Below are 18,891 nucleotides of genomic sequence, written 5' to 3' on the forward strand. Positions count from 1 at the left end.
GCGGCTGCAGCTATCTCTAGTGTAGGGCTTTCCCACCCCCCTTATTTTTAGCTCTGCTTCAAATGATTTCCAAAAATCCATTTCACCCAAAGTGGGGTGGGGGTAAACCACGCCATGCGGTAGCGAGGAATTTGTGAAATTCCCAGCGCAACCCAAGTCGATGCGTGGGATTTGATAAAAGGGCATTTCGCCTGGAGTGAAGCACTCCAAACTGAGTTTAATGTGCATCTTTCGTCCTTAGACTGAAATACAAAGACGCTTTATTTTCTTGATTTAATCTTCGCTCTCCTAAAAAAAAGTTTTTTGAAAGTGCCGTAGGTGATTGAACGAAAGGGAATGAGGGAAGAAGGAAATCTCTGCAAATGTGAGACTCAGAGCACTGGAAAGCAGGGGGAGAGGGGAGGGAGTAGAAAATCGCCATCTCCCGTCTTGGGAAACCTGAGAAAGTGGCCGCTGTGATTCACAAGACCAGAGGATGTGTATCTAGTCAGACTCGGTTTCCTTCTGCCCACTCCCCTGGGATAACTGTATTCCTTCCTTCCCTCTCTCCCTCTGTTAGGTGTATAGTTAAGTGGGTTTTTTTTTAAGGTGTTTATAACTGCCTGGAAATCCTGAACTGGAAAAAAAAAAAAAATGAGGCATTGGAGAGAGGGACCTGCGAGCCGTGGGTGCCTGGGGGACTGACCAGGTCGGCTTCCACCCGCTCTCCCAAATCTAGTTGTGCCCAGGAGTTAAGGGCTGGCCAGACAGGGGCACTAGCTTTCACCCTGCTCTGCCGGGGCCCTGGCCCCGCACGTTCGGGTATCAAGGCTGTTCCCGGAAGAAGATGGAAGGCCCCTTTGCCTTTCAGTCCGGCGGTCCTGGTGGAAAACGGCAGCGGTGTGCAGTGGACAGTGTGCAAAGTTAAGCCACATCTCTGTGCCTCAAGCCACAAGACATTTACAAAGTAGCAAGCCACGCCTGGTTGGAGGAGGGCTGGGAGTGTGTACTCTGTTGTGACAATGCGTGTGTGTGCGCGCGCCTGTTTTCGTAGTGCGGGAGGCGCTTCACTTGCCCCAAACCAATTCTTGACCTTGCGTCAAGAGAAGTCCCGTACTTTTCTCCAAAGATTGTACGCCCACCCCCAGCTCCCATCCAGGCACGCCTGACTCAGCTCTATGGAGGCCCCACAGAAGTGGTATTAATATACTCTTCTGATTTTCAAAGGTTTATTTCACGTCAAAACTGTAAAAGTTCTTGGGAGAATTTACAGACAAAACATCTGGTTCGTTAAAACAAAGCTACCGGAAAAAGAGAAACAAACTTCGCTGCTGTGTAAATGCACTTTTAGCAAACAATTTACCGCCTGGGGAGGGCCAGGGTCCCTATCCTTCCTGCTTGGGCAGGGACTGAGGTTCCGGGCCCCAATTCCTGGTTGAGGGGTGCAGGTGGCAAGCTTCCCTGAACCCAGGGCACCTCCTCGACACTGCCTAGCCCAGAATACGGTGTGGGGAGGCGTGAGGAACATGAAAAACCCACATGCCAGGGTTCCAGGTGAGTGCAGGCAGGAGGGCACCCACCTGGTGCCTCCCTCCCCTGGTGCTGCCCAGCCCTGGGCTCCTTAAAAGCCTACACCCTGGGCAAATGCCCTCGCTCTTTGAAAGCAGCTACAGGCTCTCAGAGGGTACAACTCAGCCTGCCCAGTGTCTCCAGGTGGCTCAAGCCTCCCTCTGGGAACCCCTTTCCAAGGTCAAGGCTTTGGGCCTCAGTGCCTGGGACCGGAGCCAGCTCTCCCTCTAGCTCCTCATCTTGTAATGCCAGCTTTGAGGACACTTTCCTCAGTGGCCATCCCAGATTAGGACAGGACTTGGCCTTCTTTGGGTCAAACTGCCATCTACTACCCTCAATCGCCACCTTGAACACAACCTCGGCTGCCTCCCGGCGGTGGCCTGGCTACTCCTTTCTGGCACAGATTTGTGACTCTGTATGGCATGATTCGAGCCAAGTGTCCATCCCAACAGCGCACACCTGTTCCTACCCATGCCTGCATATGACTTTTTTCTTTCTTTCTCTCTCTCTTAAAAACTTATCCGGGCAGGGCTCCCGGTAGCTAAGATCGTGAATGATCCTGGGGTGGGGCACAGGTAGGCCTGGGGACAGGTGCCCCAGTATACTTGAGTTCAAAAAGTCAGAGGCAGATTTCTAACTCCTGACCTGAAAAAGTTTCATCTGGGATCTTTTCTACTGATTTGCCACTGATTACATAGCACCACTACCGGACTCCACTGGGCCTGAGGTGCAATCGTAGGGGTCAGCATTGCCTTCATGCCCCCAGGGGATGTTTGCGGATCACAAGGTTACCATCCAGCTGCTGGGTCAGTCACCTGACTGCCATATGAGTACCAGTTTCTTCTATGGACATTTGCAACTCGGTGTTTGGGTGAGTCCCACCGCCTTCTGCCCATTTTTCCTATTTTTAGGGTTAAAAAAAAAATGTTCACGGAAACGTGGCACCTCCCAGAGGTGGTGGCAGCTCACTGGTCTAGGGGTTTACTTTTTAGAGTGACTTAGGCCGGTAGAAGTTACCAGAAGCTTGCGCAGGGCCAGAGCCTGTTGTTTTCCAAAGATATTCTGAAGAGTGGGGTGAAAAGATTTCTACACAGTGTACATTCTACAGAATTCTAGCTTTTCCGCGGGCGCAGACTTTTCCGCCCTCTAGTCTAGCGTGAAAGCAGTTCGACCACTGGATGTGGGCGGCGAAGCCCGCACCCTAGAGCGCGGTCTTCCTGCAGAAGGGAGCTCCAGCCCGCGCCGCTGCGGCCAGAAACGGCCTCCTCGGGAACCGAACCGAGCATACCTCGGTGCTCACCTAGAAGCGGCTCCTTTTCCCCTTCTTACTCGCGAATGGGGAAAGGAATAGCCGCGCGGGATTTTAGCCGCTTGTGTGGTGGACTCTGAGGGGTCACCGGGCACAGAGACAGAAATCTTTGCAATAAGAATAAAGTCAGGTAAAATGCCTGGTACAACCGCCCTGCAGAGGTCCCAAGAGTAAGTTCCCCGTACACCGTTACCATTAAGTTCTTAGCGGGAGGACAGGCAAGGCCCTTTGGTCTGGCTGATCAGGGAGGTATGTACATGTTTACCCTCTGGACACTTGGGGAGGGGCTATGGGGGAGTTGAAGTCAAGGGGCAAAATCAGGTAGAACACAACCACAACCGAGAGTGGCACTCTCCCGGAATGGGCGCAGGGAACTCAGTGCGAAGCTCCGGCTTCTCCAACGTACCGCCCTGCCCTTTCTCCCTCTGTAAAGGACACGTGGATTACACACTTACTGCCATCCAGACACTATTTTTCCCTAAATCGAGCCCCTAGTTCTCACTGGGATCGTTTTCCTCCGCTCTCCAGCTCCTCTCCAGCAGGCCAAGTCACGCAGCAGGCAGGCGGGGCCAAAAAGTTTTAGCGCGAGACCTCGTGGCTAAGACCTGCCCAGAGACCTCGACGACACATTCTAGGCCCAGGTGAAGCGGGTTTAAGCCCTCGCATCTAGGTAGCTTCCGGCTCTGCAGTATGCTTGGCGAGGATTTGGGAAGCCTCCCTTCCTTCTCTCCTAGCCACACCCAGCCCACAGAAGGGCAGAGAGAACCTGGAGGAAAATAATGACTCCGGCGACACTGCCCCTCTTCCATCAATTCCATCCCTAGAATGGCCTGCAAAACGATTCATGTTTTGGGGTCCAGATATTAAGTGGGGGTGGGTACCTGTGGCTAAAAGAACAAGGATTAGGGATTCAGGCTGTGCCAAGTGAGGCCGGGGCCTTTCTTGCGTGTCCGGGCTTGGCAGTGTGGTCGCGTTGTGCACTCCGCATAGCCCGTGTTGTGCGTGACGGGCTGTCGCCGCACTGTGCAGCCCATTGACACTGATAGATGCGCCAATGGTTAGACGGACAGATGTTAGGGCGGATCGCACAGCGCTCCGCGCCTGAGCGGGGGAGGGCCAGGCAGCAACCCAGCGGCGGACCGCTACCCGGAGACCCGAGTTCAGGCCGCGGCCCACCGAGGGAGGGGGCGGAGGGAACAGAGGTTTGCGAGAACAGCGAGGGGATGGAAAGGAGGAGAAAAGCGCGACCAGGGAGAACTCCACGCTTCCGTTCGCAGGGCCCCGCGCTGTGCACACGCCGCACCGGGCGCGCCTAGATGGGCCCTTGGAAGGTGAGCGGGGAGCCGGCGGGAGCTGACCCCGTGCGGCGCAGCCCGCCTCTAGGCGACAGGAGCTCCACGCGGCCACCCGAGTGGTGAGGCCGCTGGCTGTGTCTGCCAACTCACCGTTTCCTCGCTTGCTAGAAGCGTTTCACGCTCCACGGCCGCGTCTCCCCGGCCCGGGGTGGTAGCGGTTCTGGCCTCTGCGGCCGCGGGCACCGCACGCGCACGGCGTCTCCGCCCCGAGTCCGCCACACTCCGCCAGTCCCGGAGCCCCGCCGCAGCCCGCCTGGGACTCCCCGCCCCGCCCGGGGTCCGCACCCCACAACTCCGAGCGCTCCTGCGCGCTGAAAGGCGCTGGAGGCGGCTTTATAGCCGGGGAGGCCAGCGGCGGCGCATCTGCATCCTGGGAGACGTCTGGACCCAGCCCAAGCCCGCAGGCTGAGCGAGCGGAGACTTTTGATCTTCCCGTGTGGGTGAGATCACTGTCTCCCGGTCTAAAAGAAAAGAAAGCATGCTGTGAACTTTTAAAACAAACTTGCAAAAACAGTCGCAGAGAAAAAATAAAAAGAACACAGGGCAGAAAAAGAGGGAGAAAGACTAAAAAAAGAAAAAGATAAGGGGGGAAAAAAGGGAAAGAAGGAGAGAAGCAGCAAGAAATCTGGGGTTTGCCGCTCCGGGAGCGCTCAGGCAGCCGGTGCCGGAGCGCGGGGCGCCCGCCCTCGCCCGGACTGGCGGCCTCGGGGTCCGCGAGAACGCCAGAGCCCCAGCCTGCGCGCCCGGGCGCAGGGCCGCCTCGGGGACAGTGGGCCCGGAGGCCGCCCCCGCGCTCCCGCCGCCGCCGCCCGGCAGCGCCCGGAGCCGGCCCCGCCGCGGCCGCCCCATTCCCGGCCCGAGAGCGGGCCCAGGGAGACGCAATCGAGCCCGCAGCGCATCGATGCGCCGCCGCCCGCGCCGCTCCGGCTCCGGCTCCCGCTCCGCCGCCGCCGCCCGGGGGTCGCCCGCCTGAGCTCCGGCCCACCCGCGCCCTGGTCGCCGCCGGTAAGTGAGCCCGCGTCGCCCGGCCGCCAACGCCGCCCCGCCAGCTCCTCCTCCCCGCGGCCCACCGGCCGGGCCCGCCCGGAGCCTCAGCGACCCCGAATCACCAATCAATAATCAATCCCACTAGTCCAGCAACAGCGGCAGGCCGGGCGCGGGACGCTGCGCGGAGGCCCCCTCAGCTCTCGGGGTGCGCCCTGGTGGGGGATGGGCAGGAGAGCCCGGTTTCCTTCTCCCGCCCCCGTCCCGCCCTAGGATCAGCCCGCGCCCTGGCTGGGGGGCGCGGCCCGGCTCCCAAGGGGCAAGGGGCGCGGTGGAGGGACCCTGACCATCCCAAAGTCAGGAGAGGAAACTTGAAGGAACCCTCTCCCACCTCGCCCCCCGGGACGGGCCCAGGAAAGTTTGTCCGGGGAAAAAAAAAATTGGGGGAAGTGGCTGCGCCGGGTCCTGGGGGAGGAGCTGGGTGGCGCGGGGTCTGAGGGCTGCCCCCACCCGCCTCAGTTCGCCTCCACCCGGGAGGGCGCCCGCCCGTGGGCCCTGGCATCCCCCGGGGGCGCCAGCCCTGGCCCGGGGACCGCGCTGGGGGCTCCAGAGTCGGCGGGTGGAGAGGAGTGCGGGCCGGGCGGGGCAGCTTGGGGGCGGCCGGGGGCGAACGCGGGGTGGGAATAAGGGTGGGGGGTAGCTAGCGCCCCGGGACGGGCTCGGAGGGCCGGGTGCCGCGCCCCTGCGTGTGCGCAAGGGGCGGAGGCGGAGGGGCGGCACCCCTTTCGCGGGCTGGGCGGGGGTCCCAGGCGGGCCCGGGGGCGGGGGCGCGGCGCCCCCGCGGGCAGGCGATTGACACGATCATCTCCTTTTCCTTTAAGCTTGCCTGTTGCCGACGCCGCCGCTCCAGCCGCGCCGCGGGCAGAAGACTGGACCGCCGAGCCCCGGGCCGCGGCGGCGGCTGCGCGTCCCCCCGGATGCCTTGACCCCCGGCCCGGGGGCGGGGGCCGGGGCAGGACCGGCCCGGGGCGCTCCAGCGCTCCTCCTCCCACCCCCCTGCCCGCCCTCTCCCCCTCTCCCCGCCCCCCAGCCCCGAACCCCGCGCACCTCGTCAGGGGACGGGGCGGGGGGGCAGGGCCGCCGCTCCTCCCCGCCCCCTCCTCCTCCGGCCTCTGGAGCGATTTGTCAAACTTCCCATTCCGCCGGCAGCGCGGTCCTCCTCCTCCTCCTCCACCTCCTCCTCCTCCTCTGCCTCCTCCTCCCCCCTGCGCTCCTCCCTCCGCGAGCCTCCCTCGCCCGCCCTCCTTCTTCCCTCCGCACGTTCGGGGTTCGCGGCGGAGCGCGGCGCGGGGGGGACGCGGAGAGCCTGGGCGCAGCAGCATCCTGCGGGCGGCCGCTCTCCGGGGGGGAGGCTGAGAGCAGGCCCGCCTCGCCCCCCCGCGGGCCCGCCGCCCCTCCCTCCCTGTCCTCAGCCCGGCAGCGGCGGCGGCGGCGGCGGCAGTGGCAGTCGCCGGAGAAGCATCATGCCGAGGAGGAAGCAGCAGGCGCCCCGGCGCGCAGCAGGTACGAGCCGCTTCCCCTTCCTCTTGCTCTCCTCCTCCTCTTCCTCCGCTCGCCCGGCGCCTCCGGCGGGCGCGACCCCGCTCCTCCGCCGGCGCTGAGTAACTCCCGGCGCCGCTCTCCTGTTTGGGTGCGTGCGCCCGCCTCGGGTACCCGGCGCCCCCCGGACGCCCCGCCGCGCTCTACCCTCTTCCCTCTCGCACCCACTTGGGGAGCCGCTCGCTGGGCGCGCGGAGCCGCGCCGGGTCCCTGCCTCCTCGGCTCTCCGGCTGCAGAGGGGATGGGAAACAGCCCGGGTCTGGCTCTTTCTGTGGGGGGCGGGCGGGGTCACCTGAGTTCCCCGGGACACCTTCCGCGTCCTCCCGTGGCCGACCGGCGGGGGACTGCCCGGTGTCCACCGAGCCAAGGAGCGCGAGCGAGTGAGCGAGCCTGTCCCCTCCGCCACCTTAGTGCTAATCCGATTGATTCCTCATTTCTTGGGCCCAAACTGGGCACAGCGGTGGAAACCGGAGTGCACAGGGTCTGGGTATTGTCAGATGACTGGCAAGTCCATGTTAGAAGCTGGCGTTTCTTTCTCCCCTGTTTGTGTTTCCTTGCCCCCACCCCTTCCTTGTATGCTTCTCCCACCCTCATCTCCGCATAGCACTTAGTTGTGGGACGTGTCTGAGTACTTTTTTTGTTCCTTTTTTTTTTTTCCTTCAACGAGGAATGTCAACTCCTGTTACGACTGAGCCGATTCTTTCTTTTCTGGAAAAAGCATCATTGAAAACAAAACAAAACCCACACACATAACATTATTTTGCAATAATGTCGGTTGGGGGCATGTAGCCTGAAAGAAGGTTTCTGGCCCGTTGCCATCCTTGATTTGATGACTGATTGATCGCCCGTCATGCTGGTGCCTTTGATCTATTCATTCCCAATAAACATCAATAAATCACTTGCAATAGTGAGGCCAAGCTCTGTGACGTCAGGAGGGCCCTGTCAGTGCAACTTTGGGATTTGGGGCGGATTGCCGAGAGGACCACATATGGACGTGATGTATTTTGATATGAGTAACATTCAGATGTGCAGAGGTTCAGATGCTTCCTGAAGGGGAGGGTTAAGTGGGACTTCCTTTCTTTTCTTTTCTCTTCCTTTCTTTTACTTCTCTTTTGATGTTAGAGGAAAGGGCAGAGAGTAGGGTCAGGGCATTGGCTGGTACCCATCTTGGAAGAAGGTGTTGTACCCATGGCGCCCTGAGTGCCCATAATTTCCATCATGCCAGCAGGCACTGCCAGGGGATCTCACACATTTGGTGCCCTCTGGACTCCAGACCCCTTACACGGACGGGGTCACAGAGAAGGAATGATAATTCTCTCTTCTCCCAGAAATGTACTTGCCTGTCAGTGTCTTCAGAAAATCTCAGAAGAAAACAGGGTTGCTTTGGGGGGCTTAGGATGCAGGTTTTGCTCTCTGTCCTCGGCGTTGCCCAAATTTAGAAAGTTTGAAAATTCCAGGAGTGATTGTAGGGAGCTTGCTGCCTCCCCAGTTAACCTCCTGGAGCTAGCTTCTTGCCCGTCCCACCTTCTACTTTAAATTCCAGGCTCAAGCAATGAGCTTATCTACCCAAAATAAACTCTGAAACTTTGGAGGAATCCTTCACAAAGTTGAGTAGTGGGAATGTCTTGGGCTTCTTCCAGTCTTTGAAATTTTTTTTTCTTTCCTTTTTGGATACACATTTTAAGGTATGTGTGTGCCTCCATCCAATGAACCATATGTGATTACATCTTTACATTTGGTTCAGAACTCTGTCTCTAGTTCATCTCTTCGGTTGCACCCTGCCAATCTGAGACTTATAGTTGATAGCTTCCTCCAGAAAATATCAGAGGAGGAGGGAACCTGCTGTTGGCTTTATTTATTTATTTATTTTTAGAGCAACCTGTTCACTCACCTTTTCGCACCTTTTTAAAAATTATTATTTCAAAAAAGAAAAAGCCAGGCAGGGAATCTCAGGTCAGTTAAGAAAAATTCATTATATAAAAAACTTGACTGCAGGACTAATATGAGATGGAAGAATGGTTTTGCTCTATCAAAATGACCCGTCAAAACGACTTTGTTTCATATTTGATTTAATTGTCTCTCTCCTGACAGGCACATTCATCAATAGCTTAATGGTCAATCAGAAGCTGGTAGCATGAGTGCTTTCTTTCTTTCCCATACTCGGGTTTTGGATTTACTTTATCAGAATGCCTCTGCCTAATGGACATGGGGAGGAGGGGGTGGAGGCTGACTGAAGAGCTACTTATTTAAGAAGAGTGCAGGGGGAAAAAAAAAACTCCACATTTAGGCTAGTGATAAGTGTGCACAGGGGTGTTTTTTTGGTTGGTTTGTTTGGATGGACAAGAAACTTCCCATTTTTTTTTCCTCCTGTTTTTTAGTTCTCCCAGCTGCAAGTTATAAGGTTCATGCCAGCTTTTGTGGCATACTGAGAGTGATGACAAATTGATTGCTTTGTACTGATAGAGAGAGAGAGAGTGGGAAAAAGAAAGATGTCTGCTGATTGGTAACTGGAAATCCAGTCCCCAGCAACCTTGAGAATACTCGAGAATTTTTTTTCCCCTCCAAACTGAAAGGTCCGCTCAGCCATAAAAAAAGAAAAGTTGTTTTGCCAGCTTCATTAGTGTTCACCTAATTAGCTGTAAACCTGATGGATTCCTGACAGCTTTAATGATTGGAGATGACAAGACCGACGCAGTGTCATCCAGCAGAATTAGGTTTGCAGCTAGTTTGATGTAATCAAGTTGATATTACACAGTCCTGGCTGCCTTTAGTTGTGCATTAACTCAATTTTCTGCTGCAGGTGACAAATGGGCTTTGGTACCTGGATAATCATGTCATAGGAATTAGGGCCCTTTTAATGGTCTGGGGTAGAATAACAACCACAAAAGGCCAAGAGCTGGGTAGGGCGAGCGGACGTGGCACACAGGTACACACAGTCTATATCAAGGCCAGTGTATCAGTGCTTTCCCGAAGGCCGAAGCAGGCTCCAAGAATCCCTGAAAATACATATTTCTGTATTTTAGGATTTTTTTTTTTTTTGATAGAAACTATGCATGGCTTAGTGTCTTTTCTCAAAGGGAAAGAGAGGTTCTCTACCTGCCAAAGAGAAACCTGGGTGGGAGTTTGCTTCCTTGAGACCTGTAATTTCCGGGGTCTGTACATTTGTTCTGGACAGATGTTGCTGCCTTTAGAAGTTCAGAGGAGTGGGGGTAGGGAAGGACAGTGTCCTTGAGGCAAAATGACCATTATCTCTTGCTTAAAGCATGACTTTCTCCTATTCATAGTATGTTTTTTTAAACATTTCTAAGAAGCTCAGAAAAATTTTATTTAGTGTAATACTTAGCAGATAATTTATTTACTTATATTAATTGTCTGGAGGCAAATGTGAAATCATAAAACACTGTATCTTATGCTTCCCCCCCCAAAAAAAAAAAGAAAAACCCATTGAACCACAACTTGCCAGTGAGCTACATTCTTTGAAAGGGGGTAATCTTCCATGGAGTTCCTAGGTGGTAAAAGCAAGGCAAGGCTAAATCTTCAAGCATCTTGACTTTTGTGAAATTGACTTGGACCCCCCTGCTGGTATCACAGAACACGGCGGATGCCCATGGAACAGGCAGAGGGGGTTCCATGTTGCCAGTAGGCATGGACGTGCCTAAGAGGTGGCCCACCTGGTGGTGTCCAGATGACATCGTCCTAAGTCTGGTCCACATATCTGGCAGCTTCGGGGAGGAGCTTTTCCCTTCTGTTTTGGAAGCACATGGAGCATTCAGAAGGGCATTTCGGCCTCAGCTTTGGGAATTTATTTCCTCTCAGACCTGCCACGTATTTCTCCTTGAACAGATATTCTACTTTGTAGCAAGGTGGCAGAGGGACTGGTTTTGACCATTCTATGATTTTTCTTCCCCCATTTCCTACGAAATGAGAGCAACAATGCACATTCTAAAAAGGAAAACCAAGAAGACGAAGGAGAAAAACAAAGGAGGTGGGAGGCAAGGCTATTCCCCTGGACGTCCACGTGGGGAAGAGAACCTTCCAGAATCAGCTGCGGTGCCCCCATTATCTTGACAGCTGTCAGTTAGGGCTTCAGTGCTCTCCAGGGCCACACTTGATTGTGAGCTGTTGATGTTGTCATTTTGTTCTCAGTTTTGCCTTGAACGCGCTCATAAACAGGAGCCAGATAGTCAATAACTGATGCCTCAGCAGCGATTCCCTAAATTGCCTTACACGTCTGCCTTTTCCCCTTTTTTTGCTAAAGATTGTTTTGTCAGGTGATTAGAATGAAAGGTGACTGCTCAGGGCCGTGGGAAATGCCGTGAAACCCAGGTGAGTTGAGAGAATGAAAACCCTTCCTTTTACCCCCGCCCTCCACTTCTGTGATTTCTGGAAAGAGAAAGGATCTACCTTCTTGAAGGCAGAGTGCCTGCACCTCTTGTGGTGCTTTCTCTTTTACACATGTCCTGCCAGAGTCAGGCTGGGGCCAGGGATGCCGCAGACAGGCAGGCAGACGGGGAGGCAGAGAGGAAAGGGGTCGGAAGTGCCCGGTCCTGGTGCACACAGCCATGTTTAATCCAAGGGTGGCAACAGTTCACAGTTATTCCAAGGGCAGTTTGTAAGGCTTTCCTCCTGCCCCATTTTCATCCCTGCCTGTCAGTGGGCAGAGGATAAAAATAGCTTTGGTCGTGTCGTAAAAAAAATTAATAAAAATGAAATAAAGTAGGGTATGTGTGTCTACCCTTCCTACCCTTCCGTTTTAGCGTCCAGCCCAGGTAGATAGATGGAGCTTTCAGATCAGCTGCTTTGTCACAGGCTGTACCATCACCGTGAAAGCCCACAGAGGGGAAAAAGCAGAAGGAAACAGTGGTATCACGTATCCCAAATCCTTGCAGGTGTTCACTGTGGTGTGTGTGTGTGTGTGTTTTAGTTATGCTCTAAATTGTGGTTTCTCTGAAGTTAAAAATGAAAGGTGAATACAATATATTGTATTTAGTAACAATGATATGGACTGGGACATCCAGACAGATAATGTGCAGTTGTAATTAGACTCAATAGACAGGCAGTCATTTTTAAATTCTTTGACACGTGCATAAAATAGTCATATAATAAGATAAGATGACAATTTTATGTTAGGTTGATAAAGTGTCCCGATACATGCATTTAAATGTCTGTAAGGCTTTTTAAAAAAAAAATCCAGACAGATTAATTCCAGTTTCCAGTATTTGCAGTTAGTCATTAAATTTTTAAATCCCACTAAACAATGGCTATCAATATTTCCCCTCCTTTCTGGATTTTCTTAAAAAAAACGAACAAACAAACAAACCCGAATTGCAAGGCCTGGAGACAGAGACTTGGTGGCTTTTCTTAATTTTTCACCATTTGTAGAAATTTACGTTTAGAAATAGACTTAAAAATTCAGGTCACTGTTTGTGACTAGAATAACGCTATGCATTTTTGGAAGTAAAAAAAAAAAAAAAGACAGTAATAGAACGTAATCTTCTTATGACCACTTCCCTGAACAACTGTCATACTATAGGGTTAGGAATCTTTATTAGAAAGATTACATAGTGTCCTTGACCAAATATTGAATATTTTATAAGCCCCATTTAAAAAAGAAGACATTTCTAGCACATGCACTTAGTTTGATCAGCATTTAGATTCTAGGGTTTAATTACTTTCACTTCTGTAAATTATTTTAGCATTTCAGCAACCATAGTCCAAGAGATGCAGTTGGGGGGTGAGGGGGAGAGTAGTTCGCTGAAGGTCACGTTACCTGGACATTTTAACCATGTCCTCACCTTATTTTCTCAGATATGCAAAGGTGTGGCTCTTGAAGAGTAATTTAAATTTGTTTGGGCTTAATGATAAATTATTAATTCGTACTGTCAGGACACATGTTATTAATTATGACTGTGTTTTCTTCATCCAGAACAGCTGTTGGGGAAACAGGGTAAGTTCAGATTTTCTTCAGGAGGGAGGGCACAAAGAAGTTCCCAACTCCTTGTCATCATATTTTTGGTCACAAAATATGATTGTAAATAAAGGATTGTAAAGGGTAGAGTGTAAGGGGGAGAGACACTGATGGTTCTAGATCCAGGTGAGCACTGGCAGATGCTAACTGATGTACATTTTAAAAAGCACAAGCCTAACTCTCAATGCACTGTCAGTCCAGGTGAGACCCGAAGGTGAGCCATCCCTGTTTTATTCCAAGCCCAGTTTTGGATTGGCTGCCTTCTCCCTTCTACCAATTTCTCTTGTTTTCCTTCTTTTTCCTCTGTGATAGGCTAAAAGGTCATGTTTACAAGTTTATAGCAGTGGAAAACACAATACTCAGAATATATATTTGTTTCCCAAACTGGAACCCATCCTTAATGGAGAGCAAAGGGCTGGTTGGTAATGTACGTGAAATGACTCCAATTCATTTACTTTTGATTTTCCATTGCCATCATTAAATCTAGTCCTATGTATTCAGTTTCCTCTGAGTTCTTTGAGAAATGCATGTTGCATAAAATAGGCAATTTTTAATGAACAATTTAATGTAAATGGGTTTTGAATTTAAATTAATATTAATGAAGCCTTGAGTGAATTTATTTTGCATACGTAAAGACTTGTAAGTCTTTCACCCATGTGCTTTCTGCTTTATGTAGTAACATTGGTTGGGTGGATTAACCAGCACCTTTTAAAGATTTACACTTAAAAAATTAAATTGATTTTGTATGTCCACTATCGCCAGCGTACTATTAAGCAAAAAGTGTGCGTTCATTTTAAGAGAATACAGCTCCTTCCTTCCTGTTAAACCCCTCAGTTTCCATTGCTCTGAAAGCTGCCGTTGGTGTGGCATTGCTGCTAGAGAAAATACACCCCAACAATAGTTTCTACAATCAAGATGTTTTCTTTCTTTGGCTTACCTCTAATGCATTATGTATCTTGGAATGATGGGAAGTTCTGTAATTAATTCTGTTAGATGTAATTGCTATAATCACTTTGATGTTACACATAATAAAGGTAATATGGTAAGCACATAAAAAATATAAACACCTTATTGTAATACTCCTGCTAAAATGCCTTCTCATCAAGTCTGGTTTATAGACAAGTGTTCCTGACTATTTTTGGTCATAGGTGACAGTTTATTCGAGCTGAGTTCATTGATATGCTAAAGGAGAGGCATTTATTGGAAAAGATGGGCCTTGGCATGGAGGGATCTCCAAGCTGGTTGCCTAGGAATCTTAATGCCCGTTTCCTTAAAGATGTGGCTAATTCTGCAAAGGTGACCATTGTCTTCTGAATAGACCAGAGAGGTAAACACTTCAGAAGTAGCCGTGGAACCAGGGAAGAATGTGGCCTAGGAGTGAATGAGGAGCTAAGAGAATGCTAGCAGAGGATTCCGATCAAAGGAGCAGTTCTGTAGGTTTTCTTATGATGTGGCATTGTGGAAAGTGCTGTGTGTGTGTGTGTGTGTGTGTGTGTGTGTGTGTGTGTGACAGAGAGAGAGAGACAGAGAGAGAGAGTGCATGCTAGCAGGTAAGCAGAGAAGGCCACCTTTCTATAACAGCGCAATAAGGGAAATAAAATGCAGGATATTTACTTTAATATTTTCCTACACCTTTCATGGGAGGGCTAGAGACGGTGCCTCACCCTTGCATGACCGCTTCCGGAGTGGCTGATGTTGTCTGTTGGCCTGAATCCTGAATGGTATTCGAGACGCACCCCCACCCCACCAGGCCTCTGTGCACCTACCCTGGATCCAGACCACCACAGCCTATCAGGGAAGTTTGCCTAGACCCCAAGTGCGCAACCCTGGTGGGATGTTTCTGAAACACGTGTACATTATGTACCTTACTCTGCCGATGCAGCTTGCAAGAGGCAAGAATGTGGCGGGGCAGGACACTTGCAATTTAATTTTACCTCCCTGGAGATCCTAGAGTCAAACTAGCATGTGGATCTGTTGAACACTCGTAATGAGCTGCACCTTGTCCCAAGTGTTAACAGAGGTCCGGGGGCCTAGGGACCCAGGGTCAGCTTGACAGTTTCCATGTGCCTCTTCCCCCGCCTATATTGTATTTTTCAGTAAGGGATCACATAGAGAAATCAAATAACAGGGTGCATGTGTGAGAAGGGGATGCTGCAGTCTCTTTGGAGGAAGAAAAAGGTGTATTTCAGTGGTTGAGAGATGGAAGGTGAACGCAGTGATTCCCTGGCCTGTGTCCAGAGCCTGTGAAGGTGGGTCTCGCTGCCAGCTTTAGCCAGCTGGGTGCAGACTGGCTGGGGAAAGCAGGGCCTGCCTCCTGGGTCTTGGCCTTGCAGCCTTCTGCTTGCCAGGTAAGCAGGCGCTGGAGGACAGTGTCCTGGGGCCTGGCCCTAGACCTGGGCTGCAAACCCACAGTCCCCAGTCCTCCCGGCAGTGACTCCCGGGCTGGTTTTGATGGTGAGGATGATAAAAAGTCTGAGAACTCTGTAGGCCCCCAGTAATCAGGGCCCGCTCTGACATCCTTCTCAAGTTTGACAGCTTCTTCCTTTTCTCTCCTCACCGCCAAGGCTTTCTCAACTGAATTTCCCCGCCCTCCCTCTCCCCTCCTCCCTGCCCGCCGCCCACCCCTTCCCTCCCTCTCCCCTATTCTGTGTGCGTCTTTCTTGTTTCATGTTCTTGATCAGTTTCAGATGCTGGGAATTATTTTTTTTCAGGCGGGAGGGGGAGTGTTGCTTTAGGTTTGTGGGTTGGGCAGGTGTGAGAGGAAGTCTGTGGTTTTTTTTTTTTTTTTTTTGTACTGTAGGCCTGTTGCTAATTAATGTTCCTCCATAAGATTCTGTCGGAGTTGAGTAATGTTTTTGATCTTTATGCCTGATAACTGCATACTTAATGAGATTTCAAAGCTGTGAGTGCAGCTCCCTACAATTATTGACAGATGCCTTTTCTTTGCCATTGGGTTCAGCTTCATAAATCCTCTCGCCATAATGAGGTTCAGCAGTGCCACCCTGGCAGTGAGCTAATGAAAGGGGGAGGGCGAGGCGGCTCATGGCTGTCTGACACATTTTTTTCCTTTAAAATTTACTATGCAGATGTCAAGCTGCGGGACGATTACTTCAAACATGCTAATTTTTATCTTGCTTTTGTGTCAGCCCTTTGCCATTAAAAAATAAATAAATAAAGGGCTGACCTGACTCCACTTAATTTCTTTTCTTTCTTTCTTTTTTTTTACTTAAAGTCACATTTTTTTTAATAACCCATGGTGTTGCGACAGCTAGGGACTTGGACACGTGCGTGGCCTTTTGCAGGTATCCAGCAGCAGCACGCCTTTTTTTTTTTTTTTTTTTTTTTTCCGCTTTTTGCTATGGGAAGGGCAGGGGGAGGATGAAGTACGATTTCCCAGGCCTCCCATCACCCTGCCCTAAGTATGCACTTGAAACGTCGGAGAATTCATTTCAGAGTTCTGAAACTAAATCCTGGTGGAGAAGAGCCGCACCATGCCAAACAGTCGATTTCCTTTTCAGCAGAGTCATACATCACTGACCCACCCTTCCCTCCTGACAGAATGACATATGTCATTTATCATATGGGCCCCAGCCAGACTACAGGGAGGGGAGGGAAGCCCAGGTCCATGTGAGGCTGTCTCCTCCTCCTCCTGGTACTGTACCCTGTGGCTTGCAGGAGGGAGCTCTGCTGATTTGGCGAGAGGGAGAGGGAGGAGAGAGGCTGGGCAGGGGAGAGGCGGGTAGAGCCTGCCTCTGGATGGCTGGGTGCGTGGCATGGCGGGCGCAAGATTGGCAGAGGCACAGGAGAGGTTGTGTTCTTTCGTATTATCTGCTAAACCATACTGTTCAGCCTTTGATGCTCTTCTGACTTTTTTTTTTTTCCTATTTTTCGTTCCTTTTCTCTTTTCCCTGCCTTTTTTCCCCCCATTAGTCAAGGGGAGAAAAAAAAAAAAAAAAAAAAGAAAAAGGTTGACAGGTATCATTCAAGCCACCCTGGCTTGCAAAGAGTGGTATAAATGAATCTCAGGGCTCCTGACTTCACATGATTCAAACGTGCGTTATTGAAGATGGATGTTCCTTAAAAAAAGATTGATGGTGGATGCCGGGCTTCGGGTACCATTTATCATTTTGAATATTATTTAGACTTGCCGTGTAAACCTGTAACTTGAGAGTCGGACAAGCTGGGGCAGGGTAGGGGCCTGTGTGTGTGTTTCCATCGATTGGCCTTGGCTTCTCATTGTAGCTGACCGGACACAAGCCCTCCCATGTGCAATAGAGAAGACTCCCCCCAACTAAAAAAAGAAAAAAAAAAGGTGGAGGGGAGGAAGGCTTTAATTCTGAATAATTTCCAAGGACACAGAGAAAAATGAAGTATCTGTGATTTACACGAAAGCTCACAGGCAACTTTCTCTCTCTCTGTCTTTCCCTTTCTTCCCCCACAGAAGCAGTCACGTACAAAACATTAAAATATAAACAGAGCTGTAGTTGCTGAAGCCAGAACCCTTGTCTGATTTTTTTTTTTAAAACTCCCATGCAAAAAAAAAAAAAAAAAAAAAGAAAAGAAAAACCACCGTTATCTGAAAAGCTTAGCACAATATAACTATTAAAAAAATCTTTTGGTTGGCTTGATTAGTAGTGTGAGAATGAAGAAACGTAAAGACTTCCCCGTCTCAGGAATATTTCAGATAAAAAATCATCTTTGCGGCTCCCGGCCCGGGCTCCCAGCAGCCTCCTCCCCTTTGTGTCTGAGCTCTGTCCCCCCACAGGGCCCCAGCAGACCCCCACCAGGCCTGATGTGGACAGCTGTTTCCAGGCCCTGCCAGTTAATCGCTTCTGGGTTTGCACCCTTGAGCTGTGTGCACCAGGACACCCCCACCTACTGGAAGTACTCAGGGACGCAGCTCTGTTCACCGACAGCCCCCAGCTGCCTGGGGATCGGGTGAGGCTCCGGCCTTTCCACCTCTTCTGCTGCCAGAGGGCTTGCAGCCTGCTTCCCTGGTGGAAAAAGGAAAACAGAAACTCTCCCGGCCTTCCTCCTGGGTCTCCACCACTGGGAGAGCCCCGATAGTGCAAATTTAATTGGCGGGGATTCTATTAAATATGTGACTTTATTTGGGGTTGCTAATGAAATCGAAGGCTCGTTCTATGATTTAGAGTGCGGACATTAATTTTTAAAAATGGTGGGATAGAAAGTTGGACCTGAAGAGTTTTTTTTTAATCTAAAGAAATGAGAATTTAGAATTTGTGGAAGGGCTGAATGTGCATATCTTGCTGCTTCTGGGACAAACTTTTCCCTGACACGTAAAACACCTGCAACTGCCATGAACAGGAAAGAAATGGAAATGGTACTGAGTCACTCATCAACTCCAGGCAACTTTGTGTGTGTGTGTGTGTGTGTGTGTGTGTGTTCATTTTGAAATAACTTTATTCAAAGCCTAACGCTTTGCACTGCACACAGCATGACTTAGAATGCACTTTTGGTGTTGTCCAGCTGCTGCCAAAAATTGGGTGGAATCAGGTTAGTATTCTTTGTCGGTGCCTGGAACCGTAGCCAATGGTACCAAGGTGATGTTGTTCCTTGCTGAGACTTCATGGAAGAAGGCAAAACTTTGATCATCTGCCCTTGCACTTGGGCAGCGTTGGAGGTAATTGACGTACAAGTGCCAATTTGCAGGAACAATTGTAAATACCTTGGATACAAATGCCACCATCCCATTTTTACCGATTAGAAAAACTTTGCTATTAAGAGGTGCAAAGTCCATTTCAGGTATAATTGGTAAGGAACTGAGTGCACTCATGGGAAGAAACCTTGTTTTGTTTTTTTGTTCGTTTTTCTTCTTATCCCCTTTTCTCAGTTTTATGGCTGGAGACATGATTTATTGCAGCCATCCATCTTGGGGGCTCATCCATCACACCCGGGTTGCTAGGAGATTGTGGCAGCAGCTGTTTGCTCTGAATCAGACAGAAAAGTTGTCAATCATCAAAGGCAGGTGAATAGCATTAGAAACACGCTATTGTCAGACGGAATAATTAATCAAAGAGAGAAAAGATAATTAAAAAGATATGACCCTTGCAAGTACTTGCTCTGGGTTGCCTGTAAAAAAAAAAAAAAAAAAAGAAAAAAGAAAA

General features: G+C 50.8%; 1 protein-coding gene across 1 annotated transcript in view; it reads left to right on the plus strand.

Moving 5' to 3' along the window:
• Positions 1 to 6,506: 6,506 nt before the first annotated feature.
• Positions 6,507 to 18,891, plus strand: part of TSHZ3 (teashirt zinc finger homeobox 3) — a 75,801-nt gene continuing 63,416 nt past the window's right edge. Inside the window, exon 1 of the mRNA XM_032249165.1 lies at positions 6,507 to 6,759. Coding sequence (XP_032105056.1) covers positions 6,720 to 6,759 — 40 coding nt within the window. The 5' untranslated portion in view covers positions 6,507 to 6,719. The remainder of the gene's footprint in view (positions 6,760 to 18,891) is intronic.

This window comes from Sapajus apella, unplaced genomic scaffold (assembly GCF_009761245.1).
Source record: "Sapajus apella isolate SASKATOON/1434 unplaced genomic scaffold, GSC_monkey_1.0 scaffold68, whole genome shotgun sequence".
NCBI classification, from domain to species: Eukaryota; Metazoa; Chordata; class Mammalia; order Primates; family Cebidae; genus Sapajus; species Sapajus apella.